The 26,223-nt window shown below is 38.4% G+C and overlaps 1 protein-coding gene across 3 annotated transcripts in view; it reads right to left on the reverse strand.

Annotated features, from left to right (window-relative positions):
* SPATA6 (spermatogenesis associated 6) overlaps nucleotides 1–26,223 on the reverse strand; it is a 174,131-nt gene that overhangs the window by 129,552 nt on the left and 18,356 nt on the right. For all 3 annotated transcript variants that reach the window (XM_012136817.5, XM_012136740.5, XM_060408810.1), the window contains exons 2-3: nucleotides 18,800–18,937; nucleotides 17,251–17,299 (exon numbers count right to left, since the gene is read on the reverse strand). In XM_012136817.5, coding sequence (XP_011992207.2) covers nucleotides 17,251–17,299; nucleotides 18,800–18,937 — 187 coding nt within the window. The remainder of the gene's footprint in view (nucleotides 1–17,250; nucleotides 17,300–18,799; nucleotides 18,938–26,223) is intronic.

Below are 26,223 nucleotides of genomic sequence, written 5' to 3' on the forward strand. Positions count from 1 at the left end.
GGGATGCTATAATTCAAGTATTGGTGCATCTGATATTGTCCCAGAGATCTCTGCAACTATTGTCGGTTCTTTTCATTTATTTTACTTTATCGTGCTCTTCAGAAGTTATTTCCACCATTTTATCTTCCAGCTCACTGATTCATTCTTCTGCTTCAGATATTCGGCTATTGATTCCTTCTAGAGTATTTTTCGGAGAAGGCAATGCCACCCCACTCCAGTACTCTTGCCTGGAAAATCCCATGGATGGAGGAGCCTGGTAGGCTGCAGTCCATGGGGTCGCTAAGAGTTGGACACAACTGAGTGACTTCACTTCACTTCTCACTTTTATGCATTGGAGAAGGAAATGGCAACCCACTCCAGTGTTCTTGCCTGGAGAATCCCAGGGACGGGGGAGCCTGGTGGGCTGCCATCTATGGGGCTGCACAGAGTTGGACATGACTAAAGCGACTTAGCAGCAGCAGCAGCAGCAGCAGAGTATTTTTAATTTCAGTAATTGTGTTATTTGTCTCTGTATGCTTATTCTCTAATTCCTCTAGGTCTTTGTTAATTGATTCTTGCATTTTCTACATTTTGTTTTCAAGGTTTTTGATCATCTTTCCTATCATTATTCTAAATTCTTTTTCAGGTAGTTTGCCTATTTCTTCTTCATTTACTTGGACTTCTGTGTTTCTAGTTTGTTCCTTCTTTTGTGTAATATTTCTCTACCTTTTCACTATTTTTAAAAATCTTATTGTGTTTGAGGTCTCTTTTTCCCAGGTTTCAAGATTGTAGAAGGAAACAAATCATAAAGATCCAAGCAGAAATAAATGAAAAAGAAATGAAAGAAACAATAGTAAAGATTAATGAAATTAAAAGTGGGTTCTTTCAGAAGATAAACAAAATTGACAAATCTTTATAAAGATAAACAAAATTGACAAGCCAGACTCATCAAGAAAAAAGGAGGGAAGAATCAAATCAACAAAATTAGAAATGAAAAAAGGAGAGGTAACAAAAAAACAATGCAGAAATACAAAGGATTATAACAGACTATTATGAACAAATATATGGCAATAAAATGGATAACCTGGAAGAAATGGACAGATTCTTAGAAAAGTTCAATCTTCCAAGACTAAGCCAAGAAGAAAGAGAAATTATGAACAACTCAATTACAAGCACTGAAATTGAAGCTGTGATCAAAAATCTCCCAAAATACAAAAGCCCAGGACCAGATAGCTTCATAGGAGAACTCTATCAAGCATTTAGAGAAGAGCTAATGCTTATCCTTCTAAAACTCTTTCAAAAAATTACAAAGGAACACTTCTAAACTCATTCTACAAGGCCAATCACCCTGACACAAAAACCAGACAAAGACAACACAAAAAAAGAAAACTATAGTCCAATATCACTGATGAACACAAATGCAAAAATCCTTAACAAAATTTTAGCAAACAGAACTCAGCAACACATCAAAAAGCCCAGATGCCATGATCAAGTTGGGTTTATTCCAGGAATGCAAGGATTCTTCAATATATGCAAATCAATGTGGTACACCATATTAACAAACTGAAAGATAAAAACCATATGATAATCTCAATAGATACAGAAAAATCCTTTGACAAAATTCAGCACCCATTTATGATTAAAACTCTTCAAAAAATGGGCATAAAAGGAACCTACCTTCACATAGTAAAGGCCATATATGGTAAGCCTACAGCAAACATTCTCAACAGTGAAAAACTGAAAGCATTCCCCCTAAGATCAGGAACAAAACAAGGGTATCCACTTTCACCACTATTATTCAACATAGTTCTGGATGTCCTAGCTACAGCAATCAGAGAAGAAAAAGAAATAAAAGGAATCCAGATCAGAAAAGTAGTAGCAAAGCTCTCACTGTTTGCAGATGACATGATACTGTACATAGAAAATCCTAAAGATAGTATCAGAAAATTACTAGAGCTAATCAGTGAATTTAGCAAAGTTGCAGGATATAAAATCAATACACAGAAATCACCTACATTTCTATATACTAACAATGAACTGTACTGTTGGAGAAGACTCTTGAGAGTCCCTTGGACTGCAAGGAGATCCAACCAGTCCATTCTGAAGGAGACCAGCCCTGGGATTTCTTTGGAAGGAATGATGCTAAAGGTGAAACTCCAGTACTTTGGCCACCTCATGCGAAGAGTTGACTCATTGGAAAAGACTCTGATGCTGGGAGGGATTGGGGGCAGGAGGAGAAGGGGACGACAGAGGATGAGATAGCTGGATGGCATCACTGACTCGATGGACGTGAGTCTGAGTGAACTCCGGGAGACGGTGATGGACAGGGAGGCCTGGCGTGCTGTGATTCATGGGGTCACAAAGAGTCGGACACAACTGAACAACTGAACTGAACTGAACAATGAAAAATCAGAAAGAGAAATTAAGGAATCAATCCCGTTCACCACTGCAACAAAAGCAATTAAATATCTAGGAATAAACTTGCCTAAGGAGACAAAAGAACTGTGCACATAAAATTATAAGACACTGATGAAAGAAATCAAAGACAACATAAACGGATGGACAGATATTCCATGTTCCTGGTAGGAAGAATCAATATTGTAAAAATGACTATACTACTAAATGCAATCTATGGATTCAACGTGATCCCTGTCAAATTACCAACGGCATTTTTCACAGAACTAGAGCAAAAAATTTCACAATTCATTTGGAAACACAGAAGACTCCAGATAGCCAAACAGTCTTCAGAAAGAAGAATGGAGCTGGAGGAATCAATCTTCCTGACTTCAGATTGTATTACAAAGCTACAATCATCAAGACAGTAAGTTACTGATATGAAACAGAAATATAAACCATTGGAACAAGACAGAAAGCCCAGAAGTAAACCCATCCACCTGTAAGTACCTCATTTCTGACAAAGGAGGCAAGAATATACAATGGGGCAAAGACAGCCTCTTCAATAAATGGTGTTGGGAAAACTGGATAGCTACATGTAAAAGAATGAAATTAGAACACTTCCTAACACAATACAGAAAGAAACTCAAAATGGATTAAATACCTAAATACCTAAGACCCAAAACTATGAAACTGTTAGACAAAAACATAGGCAGAACACTCCGACATAAATCAAAGCAAGATCTTCTATGACCCACCTCCTAGAGTAATAGAAATAAAAACAAAAGTAAACAAGTGTGACCTGATTAAACTTAAAGCTTTTACACTGCAAAGAAACTTCAAGCAAGGTGAAAAGATAACCCTCAGAATGGGAGAAAATAATAGCAAATAAAACAACTGACAAAGGATTAATTTCCAAAATATACAAGCAGTTCATAGAACTCAATACCAGAAAAACAAACCCAATCAAAAAGTGGGGGAAAGACCTAAATAGACATTTCTCCAAAGAAGACACACAGATGGCTAACAAACACATGAAAAGATGCTCAACATCACTCATTATTAGAGAAATGCAAATAAAAATTACAATAAGATATCACCTAAGACTGGTCAGAATGGTCAGCATCAAAAAGTGTACAGACAATAAATGCTTGAGAGGGTATGGAGAAAAGGGAATGCTCTTGCACTGTTGGTGGGAATGCAAACTGATACAGCCACTATGGAAGACAGTATGGAGATTCCTTTAAAAACTAGGAATAAAACCACCTTATGACCCAGCAATCCCACTCCTAGGCATATACCCTGAGGAAAGCAAAATTGAAAAAGACACATGTATCCCATTATTCATTGCAGCACTATTTACAATAGCTAGATCATGGAAGCAACCTAGATGTCCATCGACAGATGAATCGATAAAGAAGTTGTGGTACAAATACACAATGGAATATTACTCAGCCAAAAAAGGAACGCATGTGAGTCAGTTCTGATGAGGTGGATGAACCTAAAACCTATTATACAGAGTTAAGTGAGTCATAAAGAAAAAGATAAATAACGTATTCTAACACATATATATGGAATCCAGAAAAATGGTACTGAAGAATTTATTTACAGGGCAGCAGTGGAGAAACAGACATAGAGAATAGACTTATGGACATGGAGAGGGCGTAGGGAGGGTGAGATGTATGGATAAAGTAACATGGAAACTTCCATTCAGTTCAGTTCAGTTCAGTCGCTCAGTCGTGCCCAACTCTTTGCGACCCCATGAATTGCAGCACGCCAGACCTCCCTGTCCATCACCAACTCCGGGAATTCACTCAAACTCACATCCATCTAGTCGGTGATGCCATCCAGCCATCTCATCCTCGGTCGTCACCTTCCCCTCCTGCTCCCAATGCCTCCAGCATCAGAGTCTTTTCCAATGAGTCAACTCTTTGCATTAGGTGGCCAAAGTACTGGAGTTTCAGCTTTAGCATCATTCCTTCCAATGAACACCCAGGAATGGTCTCCTTTAGAATGGACTGGTTGGATGTCCTTGCAGTCCAAGGGACTCTCAAGAGTCTTCTCCAGCACCACAGTTCAAAAGTATCAATTCTTCGGTGCTCAGCTTTCTTCACAATCCAACTCTCACATCCATACATGACTACTGGAAAACCATAGCCTTGACTAGACGGATCTTTGTTGGCGAAGTAATGTCGTTGCTTTTGAATATGCTATCTAGGTTGGTCATAACTTTCCTTCCAAGGAGTAAGCGTCTTTTAATTTCATGGCTGCAGTCATTATCTGCAGTGATTTTGGAGCCCAAATAAAATCTGACACTGTTTCCACTGTTTCCCCATCTATTTCCCATGAAGTGATGGGACCAGAGGCCATGATCTTTGTTTTCTGAATGTTGAGCTTTAAGCCAATTTTTTCACTCTCCTCTTTCACTTTCATCAAGAGGCTTTTAGTTCCTCTTCACTTTCTGCCATAAGGGTGGTGTCATCTGCATATAAGTTAAATAAGAAAGGTGACTGCACAATTGCACTCATCTCACATGCTAGTAAAGTAATGCTCAAAATTCTCCAAGCCAGGCTTCAGCAATACATGAACCGTGAACTTCCAGATGTTCAAGCTGGTTTTAGAAAAGGCAGAGGAACCACAAATCAAATTGCCAACATCCACTGGATTATCAAAAAGGCAAGAGAGTTCCAGAAAAGCATCTATTTCTGCTTTATTGACTATGCCAAAGCCTTTGACTGTGTGGATCACAATAAACTGTGGAAAATTCTGAAAGAGATGGGAATACCAGACCACCTGACCTGCCTCCTGAGAAATCTGTATGCGGGTCAGGAAACAACAGGACTAAAACTCATGTCTATCGAGTCGGTGGAACAACAGACTAGTTCCAAATAGGAAAAGGAGTACGTCAAGGCTGTATATTGTCACCCTGCTTATTTAACTTCCATTACCATACATAAAATAGATGGCCAATGGGAATTTGTTGTATGGCTCAGAAAACTCAAACCATGGCTGTACATCAATCTAGAGGGATGGGATGAGGAGGGAGATGGGAGGGAGGTTCAAAAGGGAGAGGATATATGTATACCTATGGGTGAAAGTGAAAGAGGAGAGTGAAAAAGTTGGGTTAAAGCTCAACATTCAGAAAACTAAGATCATGGCATCTGGTCCCATCACTTCATGGGAAATAGATGGGGAAACAGTGGAAACAGTGTCAGACTTTATTTTGCAGGGCTCCAAAATCACTGCAGATGGTGAATGCAGCCATGAAATTAAAAGAGGCTTACTCCTTGGCAGGAAAGTTATGACTAACCTAGATAGCATATTTAAAAGCAGAGATATTACTTTGCCAACAAAGGTCCATCTAGTCAAGGCTATGGTTTTCCAGTGGTCATGTATGGATGTGAGAGTTGGACTGTGAAGAAGGCTGAGCACCGAAGAATTGATGCTTTTGAACTGTGGTGTTGGAGAAGACTCTTGAGAGTCCCTTGGACTGCAAGTAGGTCCAACAAGTCCATCCTAAAGGAGACCATTCCTGGGTGTTCATTGGAGGCGATGCTGAGGCTGAAACGCCAATACTTTGGCCACCTCGTGTGAAGAGTTGACTTATTGGAACAGACCCTGATGCTGGCAGGCATTGGAGGCAGGAGGAGAAGGGGACAACAGAGGATGAGAAGGCTGGATGGCATCACCGACTCGATAGACATGAGTTTTAGTGAACTCCGGGAGTTGGTGATGGACAGGGAAGCCTGGCGTGCTGCGATTCATGCGGTTGCAAAAAGTTAGACACGACTGACAGACTGAACTGAACTGAACTGATGGCTGATTCATGTTGAGGTTTGCAGAAAACAACAAAATTGTATAAAGCAATCATCCTTCAATAAACAATTTTTTTAAAAAGAAAGACTTTAAACTACTAAAGAAAAAGCTTTTGCAGAACTAATGTTCCTGGAAACTAAATAGTAAGTTCCAATTACTGGAACATATAATTAATCCCATTTTACTATTGTTTTTTATCTTATAACTAAGTAATGACAATTTCCCTTCTTTCTCTGTAAAAATTCAAATTTTTACATGTACTTTCAATGTGATTTACAAAGTAAATGTACTACAGTATTCCAGAAATCTTAGTCATGTGCTGCAAATCAAAAGCTATAGTAAACTTCTTAATAGAGAGTGCCAGAATACCATTAATCCTTTGTATCAACAAGAGTAATCGCTATAACAATTTCCAATAAATGCCTATTCATCTGCTTTAACTACAAGGGGAATTGGTGGGAATGAATTTGCCATCATGGATTTAAAATATGAATCCTGAGTCCTACAAGCTCTCCTGATGACTGAGGCAGGGAGTCTCTCACTCATAGACACTGAAGGATTTATTCTCAGCCTTCAGATCTTCACGTGAAAGCATTTTAAATACTGAAGACACCAAAGAAGCAGCAATTCTCAGAAGCAATAAAGCAGGGGCTATAATGAAACTGCTATTTTTCCCTATAGGCAAGAGAAAACAATAGGGACAGCTAGTAATCTACTGCAATAAAAGTAAAGATCTTATCTTCTCTTTATCCAAACATTGAAGGGTATGAAACCAAGGTAGTTATTAATATAATACAAATTTTCAAATACAAAATATATTTCCTAATCAAAGGATTATAGTACAAACAGGTATCTTTCAATTGGACAGTTCCAGCACTCATGAAAAGAGTAATGAGAAGCAGTTATATGATACATTTATGGTATTTTATTTAACTCCTTTGAACATTAAACACCTAGTTGGCGGCGGGCCGGTGCACTAAGTGCGGCCGAGAGCTACCCCACATCCGAAGTCAGGGACAGCGGCCCAGAGTGCCAGGCTGCAACGGCGCAGGAACGGCAGGGAGGAGCCACCCCGCGTCCGAGGTCAGGGGCGGCCGAGGCCAGAGGCTGTAACCCTGAGGAGCCACCCCGAGCCCGAGGCCAGGGGCGGCAGCTGGGAGGAGCCACCCATGCCCAAGGCCAGGGCCGGCAGCCGGGAGGAGCAACTCCAGGAGCGGTGGCTGCGCAGGCACAGGAGGGCCTAGAGGAGCTATCCCACGTTGAAGGTCAGGAACGGTGGCGGTAAGGCGATACCCCTCATCCAAGGTAAGGGGCAGCAGCTGTGCTTTGCTAGAGCAGCCGTGAAGAGACACCGCACGCCCAAGGTAAGAGAAACCCAAGTAAGATGGTAGGTGTTGCAAGAGGGCATCAGAGGGCAGACACACTGAAACCATACTCACAGAAAACTGATCAATCTAATCACACTAGGACCACAGCCTTGTCTAACTCAACGAAACCAAGCCATGCCTGCGGGGCAACCCAAGACGGGTGGGTCATGGTGGAGAGGTCTGACAGAATGTGGTCCACTGGAGAAGGGAATGGCAAGCCACTTCATTATTCTTGCCTTGAGAACCCCATGAACAGTATGAAAAGACAAAATGATACGATACCAAAAGAGGAACTCCCCAGGTCAGTAGGTGCCCAATATGCTACTGGAGATCAGTGGAGAAATAACTCCAGAAAGAATGAAGGGATGGAGCCAAAGCAAAAACAATACCCAGTTGTGGATGTGACTGGTGATAGAAGCAAGATGCGATGCTGTAAAGAGCAATATTGCATAGGAACCTGGAATGTCAGGTCCATGAATCAAGGCAAATTGGAAGTGGTCAAACAAGAGATAGCAAAGGTGAACGTCAACATTCTAGGAATCAGCGAACTAAAATGGACTGGAATGGGTGAATTTAACTCAGATGACCATTATATCTACTACTGCAGGCAGGAATCCCTCAGAAGAAATGGAGTAGCCATCATGGTCAACAAAAGAGTCCAAAATGCAGTACTTGGATGCAATCTCAAAAACGACAGAATGATCTCTGTTCGTCTCCAAGGCAAACCATTCAATATCACAGATATCCAAGTCTATGCCCCAACCAGTAATGCTGAAGAAACTGAAGAAGAAGTTGAATGGTTTTATGAAGACCTACAAGACCTTTTAGAACCAACATCCAAAAAAGATGTCCTTTTCATTATAGGGGACTGGAATGCAAAAGAAGGAAGTCAAGAAACAGGCAAATTTGGCCTTGGAATGCGGAATGAAGCAGGGCAGAGACTAACAGAGTTTTGCCAAGAGAATGCACTGGTCATAGCAAACATCCTCTTCCAACAACACAAGAGAAGACTCTACACATGGACATCACCAGATGGTCAACACCGAAATCAGATTGATTATATTCTTTGCAGCCAAAGATGGAGAAGCTCTATACAGTCAACAAAAACAAGACTAGGAGCTGACTGTGGCTCAGATCATGAACTCCTTATTACCAAATTCAGACTCAAATTGAAGAAAATAGGGAAAACCGCTAGACCATTCAGGTATGACCTAAATCAAATCCCTTATGATTATACAGTGGAAGTAAGAAATAGATTTAAAGGCATGAGGTTCGTGACATTGTACAAGAGACTGGGATCAAGACCATCCCTATGGAAAAGAAATGCAAAAAGCAAAATGGCTGTCTGGGGAAGCCTTACAAATAGCTGTGAAAAGAAGAGAGGAGAAAAGCAAAGGAGAAAAGGAAAGATATAAGTATCTGAATAAAGAGTTCCAAAGAATAGCAAGAAGAGATAAGAAAGCCTTCTTCAGTGATCAATGCAAAGAAATAGAGCTATCCCAACAACAGAATGGGAAAGACTAGAGATCTCTTTAAGAAAATTAGAGATACCAAGGGAACATTTCACGCAAAGATGGGCTCAATAAAGGATAGAAATGGTCTGGACCTAACAGAAGCAGAAGATATTAAGAAGACATGGCAAGAATACACGAAAGAACTGTGCAAAAAAGATCTTCATGACCCAGATAATCATGATGATGTGATCACTAATCTAGAGCCAGACATCCTGGAATGTGAAGTCAAGTGGGCCTTAGAAAGCATCACTACAAACAAAGCTAGTAGAGGTGATGGAGTTCCAGTTGAGCTGTTTCAAATCCTTAAATAATCAGGGTGACAATATACAGCCTTGATGTACTACTTTTCCTATTTGGGACCAGTCTGTTGTTCCATGTCCAGTTCTAACTGTTGCTTCCTGAGCTGCATATAGGTTTCTCAAGAGGCAGGTCAGGTGGTCTGGTATTCTCATCTCTTTCAGAATTTTCCACAGTTTATTGTGATCTACACAGTCAAAGGCCTTGGCATAGTCAATAAAGCAAAAATAGATGCTTTTCTGGAACTCTCTTGCTTTTTTGATGATCCAGCGGATGTTGGCAATTTGATCTCTGGTTCCTTTGCCTTTTCTAAAACCAGCTTGAACATCTGGAAGGTCACGGTTCACGTATTGCTGAAGCCTGGTTTGGAGAATTTTGAGCATTACTTTACTAGCATGTGAGATGAGTGCAATTGTGCGGTAGTTTGAGCATTCTTTGGCAATGCCTTTCTTAGGTATTGCAATGAAAACTGACCGTTTCCAGTCCTGTGGCCACTGCTGAGTTTTCCAAATTTGCTGGCATATTGAGTATAGTAGCACTTTCACAGCATCATCTTTCAGGATTTGAAATAACTCAACTGGAATTCCATCACCTCCACTAGCTTTGTTTGTAGTGATGCTTTCTAAGGCCCACTTGACTTCACATTCCAGGATGTCTGGCTTTAGGTGAGTGATCACACCATTGTGATTACTGGGTCGTGAAGATCTTTTTTGTACAGTTCTTCTGTGCATTCTTGCCACCTCTTCTTAATATCTTCTGCTTCTGTTAGGTCCATACCATTTCTGTCCTGCCTTGGTATCTCTAATTTTCTTGAAGAGATCTCTAGTCCTTCCCATTGTGTTGTTTTCCTCTATTTCTTTGCATTGATCGCTGAGGAAGGCTTTCTCATCTCTCCTTGCTATTCTTTGGAACTCTGCATTCAGATGGGAATATCTTCCCTTTTCTCCTTTGCTTTTCACTTCTCTTCTTTTCACAGCTATTTGTAAGGCCTCCTCAGACAGCCATTTTGCTTTTTTGCATTTCTTTTTCTTGGGGATGGTCTTGATCCCTATCTCCTGTACAATATCACAAACCTCCATCCATAGTTCATCAGACACTCTGTCTATCACATCCAGTCCCTTAAATCTATTTCTCACTTCCACTGTATAATCATAATGGATTTGATTTAGGTCATACCTGAATGGTCTGGTGGTTTTCCCTACTTTCTTCAATTTAAGTCTGAATTTGGCAATAAGGAGTTCATGATCTGAGCCACAGTCCGTATCTATAGTTCCTCCTAATCTGTGGTTTAGCATCCATGGAGTCAACCAACCAAAGACCATGCATTGTAGTATTTACTATTGAAAAAAAATCTGTGTATAAGTGGACCTGTGCAACTCAAATCTGTGTTGTCCAAGGTTCAAGTGTATTGTGTGTGTGTGAGATACAGTGTGTGTCTATGTAAGAGAGAGAATGTGTGTGTGTGTCTGCAGAAGAGAATCTACCAACCTCCCATGAGAAAGGATGAAAATTCAGTTTCAATAGAGAAGCCTACAAGGTAGCAAACTTTTCATTCTTTCTTACCTAAAAATGGCTCCCAGCAAATAGCTTTCATTATAACTGTAATTTTATTCTGGTAGATTCCAGAATTAAAACCATTTCCCTAAAGAGAATACCTTCTCTATGAATGCAAAATCGCCGTTTATGGCTTTTAATGTCACTGGCGCTCATATATCACTTTGTATTTATGTATTATAAATATATATTTCACCAGAGGCTTAATGTGGTTCTGGGCCTCTGGAGGCTCCTTACAGGTTCAGATATGGTATGAATAGAACGTGGCAGTTCCCAAATAATAAAGAGTAATAACTCCATCTAGTCAAGGCTGTGGTTTTTCCAGTGGTCATGTATGGAGAGTTGGACTGTGAAGAAAGCTGAGCGCCGAAGAATTGATGCTTTTGAACTGGGGTGTTGGAGAAGACTCTTGAGAGTCCCTTGGACTGCAAGGAGATCCAACCAGTCCATTCTGAAGGAGATCAGCCCTGGGATTTCTTTGGAAGAACTGATGCTAAAGGTGAAACTCCAGTACTTTGGCCACCTCAGGTGAAGAGCTGACTTACTGGAAAAGACTCTGATACTGGGAGGGATTGGGGGCAGGAGGAGAAGGGGACGACAGAGGATGAGATGGCTGGATTGCATCACTGACTCAATGGACGTGAGTCTGGGTGAACTCCGGGAGTTGGTGATGGACAGGGAGGCCTAGCATGCTGCGATTCATGGGGTCACAAAGAGTCGGACATGACTGAGCGACTGAACTTAACTGAATAACACACTACCAATAAAAATAAGCAAGGATATTTTAAGTGTTTCCTGTGTGCCAAGGACTTTTCTAAGCACTCTGTCTGAGGTTACTCAAGGATCTGACCATTTATCGGACTGCCCAATTTAAGAGGTCCTTGGATATCCTTGAGCATTTGCACAATTTATCAAAACAAAAAACAAAAACAGATCCTTACCTCTCACCATACACACAAAAATTAACTCATAATGTACAATAGGCATATATGTAAAGAAAAAAATTATAAAATTTGTAGAAGAAATGGGAAAATTTTTGTGACCTTGGTAAAGCAAACATTTCACCAAAAATATGATCCCATAAAAGCAAAAAAAAAAAAAAAAACTGTTAATGTGGACTTCCTTTGTTCTTCAGAAAGTGAAAAGTGTTAGTTGCTCAGTTGTGTTCAACTCTTTGCAAACCCATGGACTGCAGCCCGCCAGGCTCCTTTGTCCATGGGATTTTCCAGGCAGGAATACTGGAGTGAGTTGCCATTCTCTTCTCCAGGGGATATTCCCAACCCAGGGATCAAACCCAGGTCTCCTGCATTTCAGGCATATTCTTTACCCTGAGCCATTAGAAGACACCATTAAAAGAATGAAAAAATTAAAATAGGATAAAGTATTTACCAATCTTATATCTGATAAAGGACTTATATTTAGAATATGTTTAAAAAGAAAAAAAACTTGATAAGAAGACAAACTACCCAGTTCAAAATGGATAAAATATTTGAATAAGCATTTTACAAGAAAAGGTATATAAATAGCTAATCTGCACATAGAAGGATGCTCAAGAATATTAAAATGCAAATTAAAAATAAGAGAAATCACTACACATCCATCAGAATAACTATATTCCAAAAAGACTGACATTATCAAGTCTTGGGGATGATATAGAACATCTTCATACTTTGCTGGTGGGAATGTAAAATGGTACAGTAACTTTAGAAAGGGCTTCTCAGGTGGGGCTAGTGGTAAAGAACACATTGGCCAATGCAAGAGACACAAGAGACGCAGCCTTGATCCATGGGTTGGGAAGATCTTCTGGAGGAGGGCATGGCAACCCACTCCAGTATTCTTTCCTGGAGAATCCCATGATTAAAGGAGCCTGGCAGGCTATAGTCCATACAGTTGCAAAGAGTCAGACATGACTAAAGTGACTTAGCATGCACACACTCAACTTTAGAATACAGGCTGAGAGTTTAAGTTAAACATATACTTAGCATACAACCCAGCATGCATCCATATACTCATAGCAAATTGCTCATAATAGTCAAAAACGGAAAGAATCCAAACGTCCGTCAAATAGTGAACAGAAAGGGAAAAAAAGTTCTATGAATAGAGTATCAGTCATCAACAAAAAGGAATGAACTACTAATATGTAGAACAACATGGATAAACCTCAAAAACATTATTCCAAGTAAAAGAAGTCAGACACAAAAGACAACATATTATACAAATCCATTTACATAAAATTTCTAGCAAAGAAAAACATTCAAAGATACAAAATAGATCAGTGTTGTTGGGACTGAAGTACACATAGAAATTGAGTCCAAATACCCATTAGGAAATATGAGGTGATAGAAATATTCTAAACTGGATTGTGGTGATGGCTCACAGCTATATACATTTTCTAGAAATCACTTAACTACAGTTACAATGGGTAAAGTTTGTGATATGTAAGTTATGCCTTACTAAAGCTATTAAATAAGGAAGGAAAGGAGAAATGACCCCACTTTTCATATAAGAACAGTATTTCAAACTCACTGCCTTGTTGATATGGAGAAGGAAATGGCAACCCACTCCAAATTCCTTGCCAGGAATCCCATGGACAGAAGAGCCTGGTGGGCTACAGCCCATTGGGTCGAAGAGTCGGACACAACTTAGGAACTAAATCACCAACTACATTGCTGATGAGGGAAATATCTTTAATAGAAGAATTACAGCTAACAAATACAGAAAAATGACAATATTAGAAAAACCACATTTGGTAACTTCTAATGAAAACATGGGTCTCAAGGAATACTAAAGCTATTAGATGACAGACTGTAGAGGAAATTTATTATGGAATAACATCAGGCTGATACTGCCTGAAGCAAAAAAAAAATCAATCTTAATATCACTAAACTTAAGACAATCAGATATTATATGCCACCTGATATGATGTACAATAAGTACAGAACACCAATTATGAAGGATTCTTGTAGGGGGAAAAAAAAAGAAGCCTGAACTGAACCAAACCTTTAGGTCTAATTATCAGTTTACATAACACTATTGCCAAAAAGAAAATAAAATAAGCATGGATCAAACCAAACCTTTAGCTCTAACTATCCGTTTACATAATACAAGTGATGAATAAGCTAAACAACACTTTAAGGAAGCAATCAACCAAATCCAAACTATAGGATATGCTAAAGAACTTGATTTTTTCTAAAAAACTCACAGCATTAGGGGGAAAAAAGTGAGAGACACTATTACAGAAAAAAATAAACCTAAGAGCTAAACAGCCATAAACAGAATATGAACCATATCTTCATGGGATCCTGATTTTAACAAACCAACTGTATAAAGACATTTTGATGACAACTGAAGAAATTTGCACAATGACTAAATATTTGATGTTAACATGGAACTATTACTAATTTTGTTAGGTATGATACCAGTAGAGAGGTTTTATTTTCTTAAAAAAAAAAAAAAAAAAACTATCAATTAGAGGTCATGCCAGAATATTTGCAATGAAGTAATATATGTAGAGACTTTTCTCTTAAATATTCCAACTTTTCTTTAAGTGTCAAGGTGAAGGAGTCAATTCCTAGGCAGATTGATAAGAAGTTCAGGGTCACCAAGGAGGAGAAAGGGGTCTGGGGCTCCCAAAGTGGAAATGGGTCTGGAATTCTCAAGGAGGAGGAAAGGACAAACTTTTTTTGTTTACATTCCTTGCTGCTGCTGCTGCTGCTAAGTCACTTCAGTCATGTCTGACTCTGTGTGACCCCATAGACGGCAGCCTACCAGGCTCCGCCATCCCTGGGATTCTCTAGGCAAGAACACTGGAGTGGGTTGCCATTTCCTTCCCCAATGCATGAAAATGAAAAGTGAAAGTGAAGTCGCTTAGTCGTGTCTGATTCCTAGCAACCCCATGGACTGCAGCCTACCAGGCTCCTCCATCTGTGGGATTTTCCAGGCAAGAGTACTGGAGTGGGTTGCCATTGCCTTCTTAGTCTTAGTTAATTACACAACTCAGTTTAAACTCTGTACTAGGGATTATACAACAACGTATCCTGCTTGAGGACAGTTTCTCCTTCCTGAAAACCTTCTGACTAATCCTGATAGTTTAGAATGTATATTACGGGAGAAGGTCTGGTAGGATCTTTCTATTATTAAATTCTAATCTTATTATCCTAAACTGTAAATTGTGGGAGTGGGTCTGGTAAAATTTTCACAGACTCCAAACATTCTTTTGATTCACTGTAATAACTAATTAAAAGGTATATAATTCCATTGCTAACACTAGCAAAGGGGGGCACTCTCTATCCCCCTTCTGATGTCTGTGTCAGAAGCATTCTCTATTTTATACTTTAACAAAACTTTATTACACAAAAGCTCTGAGTGATCAAGCCTCGTCTCTGGCCCCGGATTGAATTCTCCTCCGAAAGCCAAGACTCCTGGCGTCTTTCATGGTTCAGCAACAACCTTTCAAGGGTTAACATACAGTACAATAGGCAAATGTCAAAAACTATTAAAGCTAATAGGTATTATGGGATTTCATCATTCCAACCCTTCTACTTTTAGTATAGTTTTAATTTTCGTATCAGTAAGGTTAGGACACAACAAAAAGTTGCAAAACTGAGAAGAAAATAAAAGAAAAAGGAGCCCAAAACTCACCAGAGAGGTCAGGGATAAAGACTCTTGTGAAGTCATCAGAAGACAGGTTAAAAAAGAAAAAGACAGGTAAAGCATGAAGCCAAGTGCTTGGAGAATATCATATAAGGAGAGAGCAGAAACTAAGTAAAAAGAAACCATAGAACTGAAGCCAGAAGAATGCCAATATTTAAAGACAGGACGGACAAACACGAATTTGAGAAAGATACCAAAAAGTAGAATATCACTGACAAGAGAAGAGACTTAACAGAAAAACTGAATCCGGGAAATCAAGGCAAGAAAGATTCCAGATAATAATCATCATCAAGTACCCTTCTTAGAGCTCCTAAATTTCAAATCAAAGAGAAAAATAATTATGTTTAACAAAATTTCAGAATGATGAGAGAAATAATTATCTTCATGTTTTCTGAGATGTACAGTTTACCAGATACTGAACACGATGTTCAAAAGAATTAGAAGCCATTTACCCACTAGCACCAGGTGGCTCAACTGGTAAAGAATCTGCCTGCAATGCAGGAGACCTGGGTCTGATCCCTGCGTAGGGAAGATCCCCTGGAGAAGGATTTCCAAGGGTAGAAATGAACCAGCCCTATTTCTATCTTTATGTCCAGATTCTAGTGTGGTGCCAAGTTGCATGTTTCTATATTGCCAGACTCCCAACGGGGTGCAAACCCCATGCAAGGGAAATGGAAGGGACAGCTGACACTGATGAGGCTCAATATCGCTGGCATTTTGAGCCACAGTTATACATTAGACCAATCTGGTAATTCCTAATCCCTTTCTGATTACAAAGATAAGTAACAGAGCTTTTCACTTCATATTCAGAACTCGAATAACTTCTCCCCAATATACTTTGCATTGATGTTCTCACAAATAACTGGATCTTTTTAAAGTTGATTCCTAGCACTTTGAGGAATTTACTGCTAACCACAACCTTGAAAATGTCGCTTTCAAATAACTGATTTACATACTATGTACAATAAAAGCACAAAAGCAAATATATATTTTAAGCTACTATTATTTCAATCTTCTATTATTTACTCTCTTGACTTGATGTTGAAGCTGAAACTCCAATACTTTGGCCACCTGATGCGAAGAGCTGACTCATTTGGAAAGACCCTGATGCTGGGAAAGACTGAGGGCAGGAGGAGAATAGGATGACAGAGGATGAGATGGTTGGATGGCATCACCGACTCAATGGACATGGCTTCGGGTGAACTCTGGGAGTTGGTGATGGACAGGGAGGCCTGGCGTGCTGTGGTTCATGAGGTCTCAAAGAGTCGGACATGACTGAGCGACTGAACTGAACTGAACTGACTTGCAACACAGTGAGGTTAAAGACAGATTTTTGTTTGCAGGGCAGAATCCCACTTAACACGAATCATAATCCTTACATCATTAACAACCCATAACATCTTAGTCAATAAAAAGTTCAAATAACTTTTTGTTATTTACAGATCAAACCCAGAAAAAGGAAAAATTCCCCATCTCTGCAGCACATGTATTTTTTTTTTTTTTTATTGCTTCCAGGTATATTCCGAAATTCTAAAAAAAGTAGGGGGAAAAAAAAGGGCCTCACCTTGACATTTGTCAACTTCTTATTAGACTCTCTTTGACTTTTATCTAACTCAGGATTAAACAACATAATTCTAAAATCTCTCAGAATCAGGAATTAAAAGTGAAAAACTTACATTCAAGCTGTGCAACCACATCTCCAGGGTCCACTGCTTCAGGGAACACCTATGGTGAGAGAAAGCAGAGAGAAGCAAGATGGAGAAGAGAAAGTAAAAGGAAGACATATATGAGACAGTCTTTGTGCTTTGCTTCTCTTTGCCAGAATATTCCTTTCCCAACCAAAGAAACTTTTGACATTATTGAGAACTGTCACTTCTCTGTTTCCCATGATCACCATGCAAGATTTTACCAACAAAAAAAATTACAGCTGGTTCTGCTTCCCTTTCCAATTTCATCTGCTAGCAGTCCTCTCATTGTTACCATGGTCGTATTTGCCTTCTTGCTGCTCCTCCTGCTCAGTAAGCTTATTCCCAAGAAGACACCTTTATATTTGCTATTCCTCTGCTTAGAATGCTTTTACCCTAGACATTTAAATACTACCTCATAATTCAGACTCAATTTCAATATTACTGCCTTCTCTGACCACCACCTTCAAAACAGACAATCCTCTTAATCCCTCTATTCCCTTACCCTCCCTTTACTCTCTTCATGACAGCTCAGTTCAGTTTAGTCACTCAGTCGTGTCCAACTCATTGCAACCCCATGGACTGCAGCATGCCAAGCCTCCTTGTCCATCACCAACTCCCAGAGTTTACTCAAACTCATGTCCATTGAGTCAGTGATGCCATTCAAACATCTGATCCTCTGTCGTCCCCTTCTCCTCCCGCCTTCAATCTTTCCCAGCATCAGGATCTTTTCAAATGAGTCAGTTCTTCGCATCAGGTGGCAAAAGTATTGGAGCTTCAGCTTCAACATCAATCCTTCCAATGAATATTCAGGACTGATTTCCTTTAGGATGGACAGGTTGGATCTCGCAGTCCAAGGGACTCTCAAGAGTCTTCTCTGATACCACAGTTCATGACACTTACCATCTAAAAGTGTATTACTCATGCATTTACTTGATTACTGTTTGTTTTTCCTATTATAATGAAAGCTCCAAGAGGGGAAAATGTTTGTCTTATTTACTCAGTGCCTAGAATAGTGCATAGAACAGAGCTGGTACTCAGTATTTATTCCTGGAGAAGAGAAAGGAAAATAAGGAAGGAAGGAAGGAGGAAGGGAAGAAATAGAAGGAAGGAAGGAGGGAACTAGGAAAGGAAAGAAAGGTGAGGAATACAATGGGTAATAATCAAAAGCATCAGATTCAAGGGAAAAAAAAGAAAAGAGATCTATAGAAAGAAACACCACAGGACAGCCATAAGTAAAATATGACCTATTCTTACCTATTAAAATCTCCCCTTTCTCTCTAAGAAGATAAGTATTTATAATTCAAGGAGCTATTTTTTACATAAAGGTCACTAAGACAATTTTAGAAGTAAACTGATACATCAAGAAAAAGATGTAACTGATTCAGTATATAATATAAGGAATATTTATTTTCAAGCTTCCAGATTTAAATTATAAATCTTTTCAATTAAAGTGCATATTCAAATTTTGTGCTATTCATATTTTGGAACCACTTCAATTTTTTTATTTGTTAACCTTTCATAGAATATTTGAACTCACCTTTTCAAACACCATTCTGGCATTGAAGACCAATGGAAAATTGGCTGGGACACATTGTGTCTTTTTGTACTGGCCAAACACACAGATGCTAAGATAGATGTCCTCCTTGTCTTTCAGCACCACTCCTGGGCAAGTTACCTGAAAGAAATTAGAGAGATGAATGTGACTGCTTCATGAATTCCCTAAACTGTCATATTAAAATAACTTACCAAACATTACATAAATACACCAGTCTGCTAAGCTAATAAAAATATGCACAGGTTAAAAAAAGAGAGAGATTCTAGTGTTTACAGAGTTAAATGAAATGCCTTATAACTTCCATCCCTCTGAGAAATCTATGATTTTCCACTTGGTTACTTGTGCGACATTTGAAGCTCTACGTACTGGCTCTTGGGACAGACACTAATAGTTTTAAACAGTTAGCCTTAGGCTCCCACTTTATGTAGAATGCTGACATAAACTTATTCAGCATCATTTAATCACAAAGGAAGATTCAGCAGAAATAAAGCACTATACTAGAGGACAAGAAAATGCCAAAACAAAGCACAAATCTGACCTGTAGTGCCCTAAGTCGCAGCCCATTACACCCTCATCAAAAGAAATATGACAAACTTCCAAAGCAAGGGAATTGTCAAGTTTCCAGCCTGTGAAATATTTTTTAAATATAAAACTGTACTTAACTATTCTCAGGATTGACAGGACGACATAGGGTTTCTAAAACATACACAGCAAGATCTTTCCAGTTTCTGCCATATTTCATTGCTAGTGATCAACTATCCTTAGTAGAATACAGAAGACTGTCTAAGATTTGAATCCAATTTATCACATAACTATATTACTCAGTATCTCCAGAAACTACAAAGTATATGTGTTATTGTTTCCTGAACACACACATGGATTTCTTGCCACACATTCTTTCATTATCTGGATTACTGCTTCATTCCATATCCTCCTCACCTACTTCTATCTCCCAAGGCTTTCCATTAACTGCCATCTCAATACACAAAATTTCTCTTGATTTCCCAATTATCTCTATTGAATTCACTCTAATTCAAACACTTGTTGTGAATTTATTATATTCAAGTAAATAAGTTGTAGCTTCTCATAGCATTTTACAGTTCTTTTAAGGCCCTAATTGTTGTCTCTCTGCAAATCAATCAAATAGGTACACCTCACCTCTTTAATTGGAGAAGGCAATGGTGACCCACTCCAGTGCTCTTGCCTGGAATATCCCAGGGCCAGGGGAGCCTGGTGGGCTGCCATCTACGGTGTCGCAAAGAGTCACATGTGACTGAAGTGACAGCAGCAGCAGCAGCAACACCTCTTTAACTTGACTATAAACTCCTGAGAACAGAAATTCTAATTTCCTCATCAATGTATCCAAATACTCAGACTCTCAGTATTAAAAAGCAGCTTAGAAATAATCTAGTAAAGCTTCAAATTTTTTATGTAGGAAAACAACAGACCCCGCCCAATAAAGACAAGGTAATTCACTACTTAAAGTCACACAATAAGTGAGTCACTTCATGTCCCTTTGTATATAGCAGCTAAAATTATTTTCTGTGCCATTCTTTGAGTCTACCTCTTATTCTATTTTCTACTTTTGTCCTAATAATTCACTACTGATTATTAAAATCAATCAAGGTCCTCAGAAATTTCACTCTGTCTGAAAGCTTCATTTTCTACTGCCTCATTTAAACCAAACCTGTTAGAGTCCTACATATCTGTTATGCTTACAGATGTGACTGCTCCAAATTGAGATGGATCGTTAGTATAAAACACAAGATTCTGAAGATTTTTGAAGACTTGTTCTAAAGTATTTTAAGGAAATTTTACCAAAAAAAGTGTAAAATATCTCATTAACAACTTTTATATTAACTACATGTTGAAGGGATAATACTTTGATATACTGAATTAAATAAAATTATTATAAAGTTAATTTATCACTAGTGATAATTTATCACTTTATTTTATCACTTACTTAGTGCAACTAGTTTATACTGTGCAGTACAGCTCTAATTGTCCTCACTGGAAACTGCTGAGTGTTTTCCCAATTTGTTGTACATGTAAGAACACATAATATTTTTTCTTATCTATAATTCTACAAATTCTGCCATTCTTTAAAGGAATACCATGGAACATTCCAAAAAGAAGGCATTAAGAGACGGTTTAAAGACAATCCTATGGAACAAATAGAAAATAAATAGCAAACTGGTTGACTTAAAACAGTCATATGGATAATTATTGCTTTTGTTTTTGTTGTTGTTCAGTTCCTAAGTCATGTCCACTTCTTTGCAACATCAGGGACTGTAGCATACCAGGCTTCTCTGTCCTCCACTATCTCCTGGAACTTGCTCAAATTCATGTCTGTTGAGTTGATGATACTATCTAACCATCTCATCTTCTGCTGATCCCGTCTCCTCCTGCCCTCAATCTTTCCCAGCATCAGAGTCTTTTCCAATGAGTCAGCTCCTTGCATCAGGTGGCCAAAGGACTGGAGCTTCAGCTTCAGCGTCAGTCTTTCCAAAGGATAGTCAGGGTTGATTTCATTTAGGATTGATTGGTTTGACATCCTTGTAGTTCAAGGGACTCTCAAGACTCTTCTCCAGCATCACAACTCAAAAGCATCAAGTCTTTGGTGCCCAGCCTTCTTTATGGTCCAATTCCACATCTGTACATGACAACTGGGAAAACCATAGCTTTGACTATACTGACCTTTGTCAGCAAAGCAATGTCTGTGCTTTTTAATATGCTGTCTAGGTTTGTCATAGCTTTTCTCCCAAGGAGCAAGCATATTTTAGTTTCATGGCTACAGTCGCCATCCGCAGTGATTTTGGACCCAAGAAAACAAAATGTGTCACTGCTTTTACTTTTTTCCCTTCTATTTGCCATAAAGTGATGGGACTGCATGGTCTGATCTTAGTTTTCTGAATGTTGAGTTTCAGGCTAGCTTTTTCACTCTCCCGTTTCACTCTCAAGAAGTGTTTTAGTTCGTCATCACTTTCTGCCATTAGAGTGGTGTATCTGAGGTTGCTGATATTTCTCCCAGCAATCTTGATTCCAGTTTGTGATTCATCCAGTCCAGAATTCCACATGATAAACTCTGTATAGAATTTAAATTAACAGTGATAATATACAGCCTTGCCATACTCCTTTCCCAATTTTGAACCAGTCAACTGTTTCATGTCTGCTTCTAACTGTTGCTTTTTGACCCACATAGATGTTTCTCAGGAGACATCTCTTAAAGAAGTTTCCAGTTTGTTGTGATCCACACAGTCAAAGGCTTTAGCTTAATCAATGAAGCAGATGTTTTTCTGGAACTCCCTTGCTTTCTCCATGATCCAATAAATGTGGGCAAATTATAATTTATATAGGACAACAAGCTTGTCCTTGTTCTTAGGGGATTTACACTGAAATATTTAGTGGTAAAGTGTCTGAATATAAGCAACTTCCTTTCAAATATCTCATCACTATATTTATATTTCTATATCTCTACTTATATCATAGAGAGAGAGAAATAAATCAGATATGAAACAATCAGACCCTCTGTAAAAGCCATGAGAATGTCAACAGAAACGTCAAAATCAACTCTTTAGAGGTCTGGAAATTAACCAGAGGTTTGCAACAATCTAAGGAGCATTTATTCAAGAAAAACAGTTGACATACTTTATTCCCAATGTCCTCCACTCAGGTCTACTATACCCTTGAAAACGAAAATGCTTATGAAAACTAGCAGCCCCACTGTCATTGTAGGAAAGCAGATTTAAAGCTACCCCAAAGGCCCATGCCTAAAAAACTGTCATTATTTGACCTGTCGGACAGTATTCTGGAAACCTCCATTCACAGGGTTTCTCTTTATTTAATCTGAATCAGAACTTGGTTACAACAAACATCCTTTACCTGCAAAGCATCTGTCAAGAACAATAAACAGCTATTATTTAACATCATGGATGCTTGAAATTGGAGCAAAAAAATAAGTGATCAAAACATTTAAAAGGCAAAGCTGGATAACTGTTTGTGTGAGTGTGTGTGTCTTGTCTGTGTGTCTGTGTGTCCCTCTGCGTGTATGTGCTAGGCAGGGTGTCTCTGACAAGCTATGATATTCTTGGCAATTGAGAAGATCACACACATGTGTGGGGATGTGTATGCATCTGGAAATTACCTAAGGAAACCCTAATCTCTCATCTCTGACTGATTTGAGGCTTTGAAATGTTGAAAGTGAAGACTAAGAAAGAACTGAAAACCGCATGCATGGCATAGAAAGCATGTCCCAACATGTAACAGAGATACTGAGCAAAGGCTGGGGGACTTAGTGGTTCAAGGCATTTAAGGAAGTATAAATCCTGTTATTAAAGGGCCATAAAGCTAACTAAGCAGAGACTTCAATGACAACACTCAACAAAGAACACAGATTTTACAGAATGCAGACTTTAGCTCAGGAAAGTAACTAAACAAACAAAAAGCAACAACAATGGCAAAAATAATAAACTCTGAGAAATAGAGGGAGTCTTATTAACACAGTTCCACATTATGCTATTTAAAATGTCTAGTTTTCAACAAAATTTATGACATGTAAAGAAACAAGAGAATGACCTATACATGAAGGCAGTCAACAGAAAGTGTCCTTGAGGAAGCCCAGAAATTTGGCTTACTAAACAAAAGCTTTAAATCATCTGTTATAAACACGCACAAAGGACTAATGAAAACCTTACCTCAAGATCTAAAGAAACGTATGGCGGTGTGGCAATGATGTCTCATCAAATAAGGAATATCAATAGATAGCTAGAAATTACTTTAAAAAATAGAAATTTTAGAGTTTGAAAATACATAATAAGTGAAAAATTCACTAGAGAATGTCAAGAGCAGATATAGGCTGGCAGAAGGAAGAATAAATGAACCTGAGAAGTAGTCAATTGAGATTATCCAGCCTGAGGTACAGAAAGAGAAAAGAAAAATGAATAGTCTCTGAGACCTGTGGGAAACCATAAGGCACAGGAACATAGATATAGTGGGACCCCTAAAATAGAGGACAAATAGCCAGAAAGAACAGCTGCTGAAATAATGGGTGGAAACTTCTGAAATTTAAAGAAAAACAATCTATTTATTCAATCCAGCAAACTCCAATCACTCCAATTACACACATCATAATCAGACTTTCCAAAGGCAAAGATGAAGAATCTTGAAAGAAGCAAAGGGAAAATGTTTCAGTAGGTATCAGAAAACCTCAGCACTAATAACAACTGGTTTCCCATGAGAAGCATGAAGCAGAAAAAGGTGGAATGACGCATGCAAAGTACTAAAAGAAGGCATTCGACAGTCCAATATCCAGGATATTCTCCTTCACAAAAGATGGGAAATTAAACAAAAAGATAATTTATCATGAGAACTTCCCTACAAGAATTACTAAAGAAAATCCTTCAAATTAAAATGAAAGGACACCAGCTGAAATGTACAGGAAAAACTAAACACCAGGAAGGGAACTACACAGGTAAACCTAGGACAATATAATTGTATTTTTCTCTCATTTACCCATTCTTATTTAAAATAAAATTGAATAAAGCAACAATTACTAAATTATGTTGAAGAGTGTATATGTATAAAGATGTTATCTGCATGATAATGAAATTATAAAGAAGAGGAGAGGGAACAAACTAAATAAAAGCAAAGGTATTATGCATTATTCAAATTAAATTGGCATTAATCCATACTATATTGTTAAAAATTAAAATATTAACTGTGAGCCCCAGAACAACCACTAAGAAAATTACTCAAAAAATACAGTAATAGAAACAAGGGAATTAAAATGGCACACTAGATAATAGTTAACACAAAAGAAGTCCCCAATGTAGAAAGAGAGAAACAAAAAAGGCATGAATATAGAAAAGACAGAAAACAAATAGCAAAATGACAAAGGTAAAGCCTACCTTATCTTACATTAAAGGTAAACTGACTAAACACTCTCGTCAAAAGGTAAAGTTTAGCAAAATGGACTAAAAACTATAATCCAGGTTTCCCTGGTGGCTCAGTGGTAAAGAACCCAAAGCAGGAGACGTGGGTTTGACCCCTGGTCTGAGAAGATTCCACGTGCCATGGAACAACTAAGTCCACGCACCACAAGTACTGAGCCTGTGCGCTAGAGCCCAGGAGCCACAAGCGCTGTGCCCACGTGCTGCAACTACTGGCGTCCACACACGCTAGAGCCCGTGCTCTGCAATAAGGGAAGCCACTGCAGCAAAACGCCGTGCACCACAACTAGAGAGACGCGCCTGCTCGCCACAGCTAGAGAAAAGCTATACAGCAGTGAAGACCTAGCACAGCCAAAAAATAAATGAAATGTTTACAAAATACGTTAGACGAAATTACAATACAACCATGTGTTGAAAGCAAGAGACTCACTTTAAATTCAAAGACACAAATGGGTTGATAAGTAAAAGAGTGGAAAAAATAACCTATGCATTATAAATGACCTAACAATTAAAAACACAGGCAATAATTAAACTTTAAGAAGACACAACAACATAAAGATATATGTACTTAACAACCCCAAAATACATGAAGGAAAAACCAACTGGCATCTCTCTAAAGAAGATTAACAAATGGCAAAAAGCACATGAAAACATGTTCAACATCATTAGTCACTAAGGAAATATAAATCAAAATCACAATGAGATTTCTCTTCATACTCACTAGGATGGCTATAAATAAAAAGATGGACAAAACCAGTGTCAGGGAAGGTGTCAAAAAGTTGGAACCCTTATACTGTGCTGATGGAAAAGTAAAATGGTATAGTCACTATGGTAAAATTTTTGTAGTTCCTCAAGAAAAGAAAACAGTCACCACAAGAACCAGCAACTTGCTAGGTATACACCCAGGAGTAATGAAGACATACGTCCACACAGTAATATGTACAAGACTATAACAGCATTATTCGTAATAGCCAAAACGTGGATACAACCCAAATGTCAACTAACTGATGGATAAGCTAAATGTGGTATATCCATACAATAGAATATGATGTGGTCATAAAAAGGAATAAAGCACTTATAAGATACTGATATATACTATGACATGGATGAATATTAAAAGTATTATGCTAAGTGAAAGAAGTCAGACACAGAAGTCCACATATTATATAATTCCACTTATAAAAATGTTCATTATAGGCAAATCCATAGATCTAGAAATTAGCTTAGTGGTAGCCAGGGGTTGGGGGAGAGGGAGATGAAATTATGAAATTTCTTTATGAGGTAATGAAAATATTCTGGAACTAGTAGTGATTATTGTACAACTTCATGAATATATGAAAATTTACTGAACTGTATACTTTAAAATTCTGGATTTTATGATATGTGAATTATTTCTCAAATTTTTAAAACATTCAGGATTAAACTAAAATTATAGAAAAAGATGTACCATACATTCAC

Source organism: Ovis aries, chromosome 1, assembly GCF_016772045.2.
Source record: "Ovis aries strain OAR_USU_Benz2616 breed Rambouillet chromosome 1, ARS-UI_Ramb_v3.0, whole genome shotgun sequence".
In the NCBI taxonomy this organism is placed as follows: domain Eukaryota; kingdom Metazoa; phylum Chordata; class Mammalia; order Artiodactyla; family Bovidae; genus Ovis; species Ovis aries.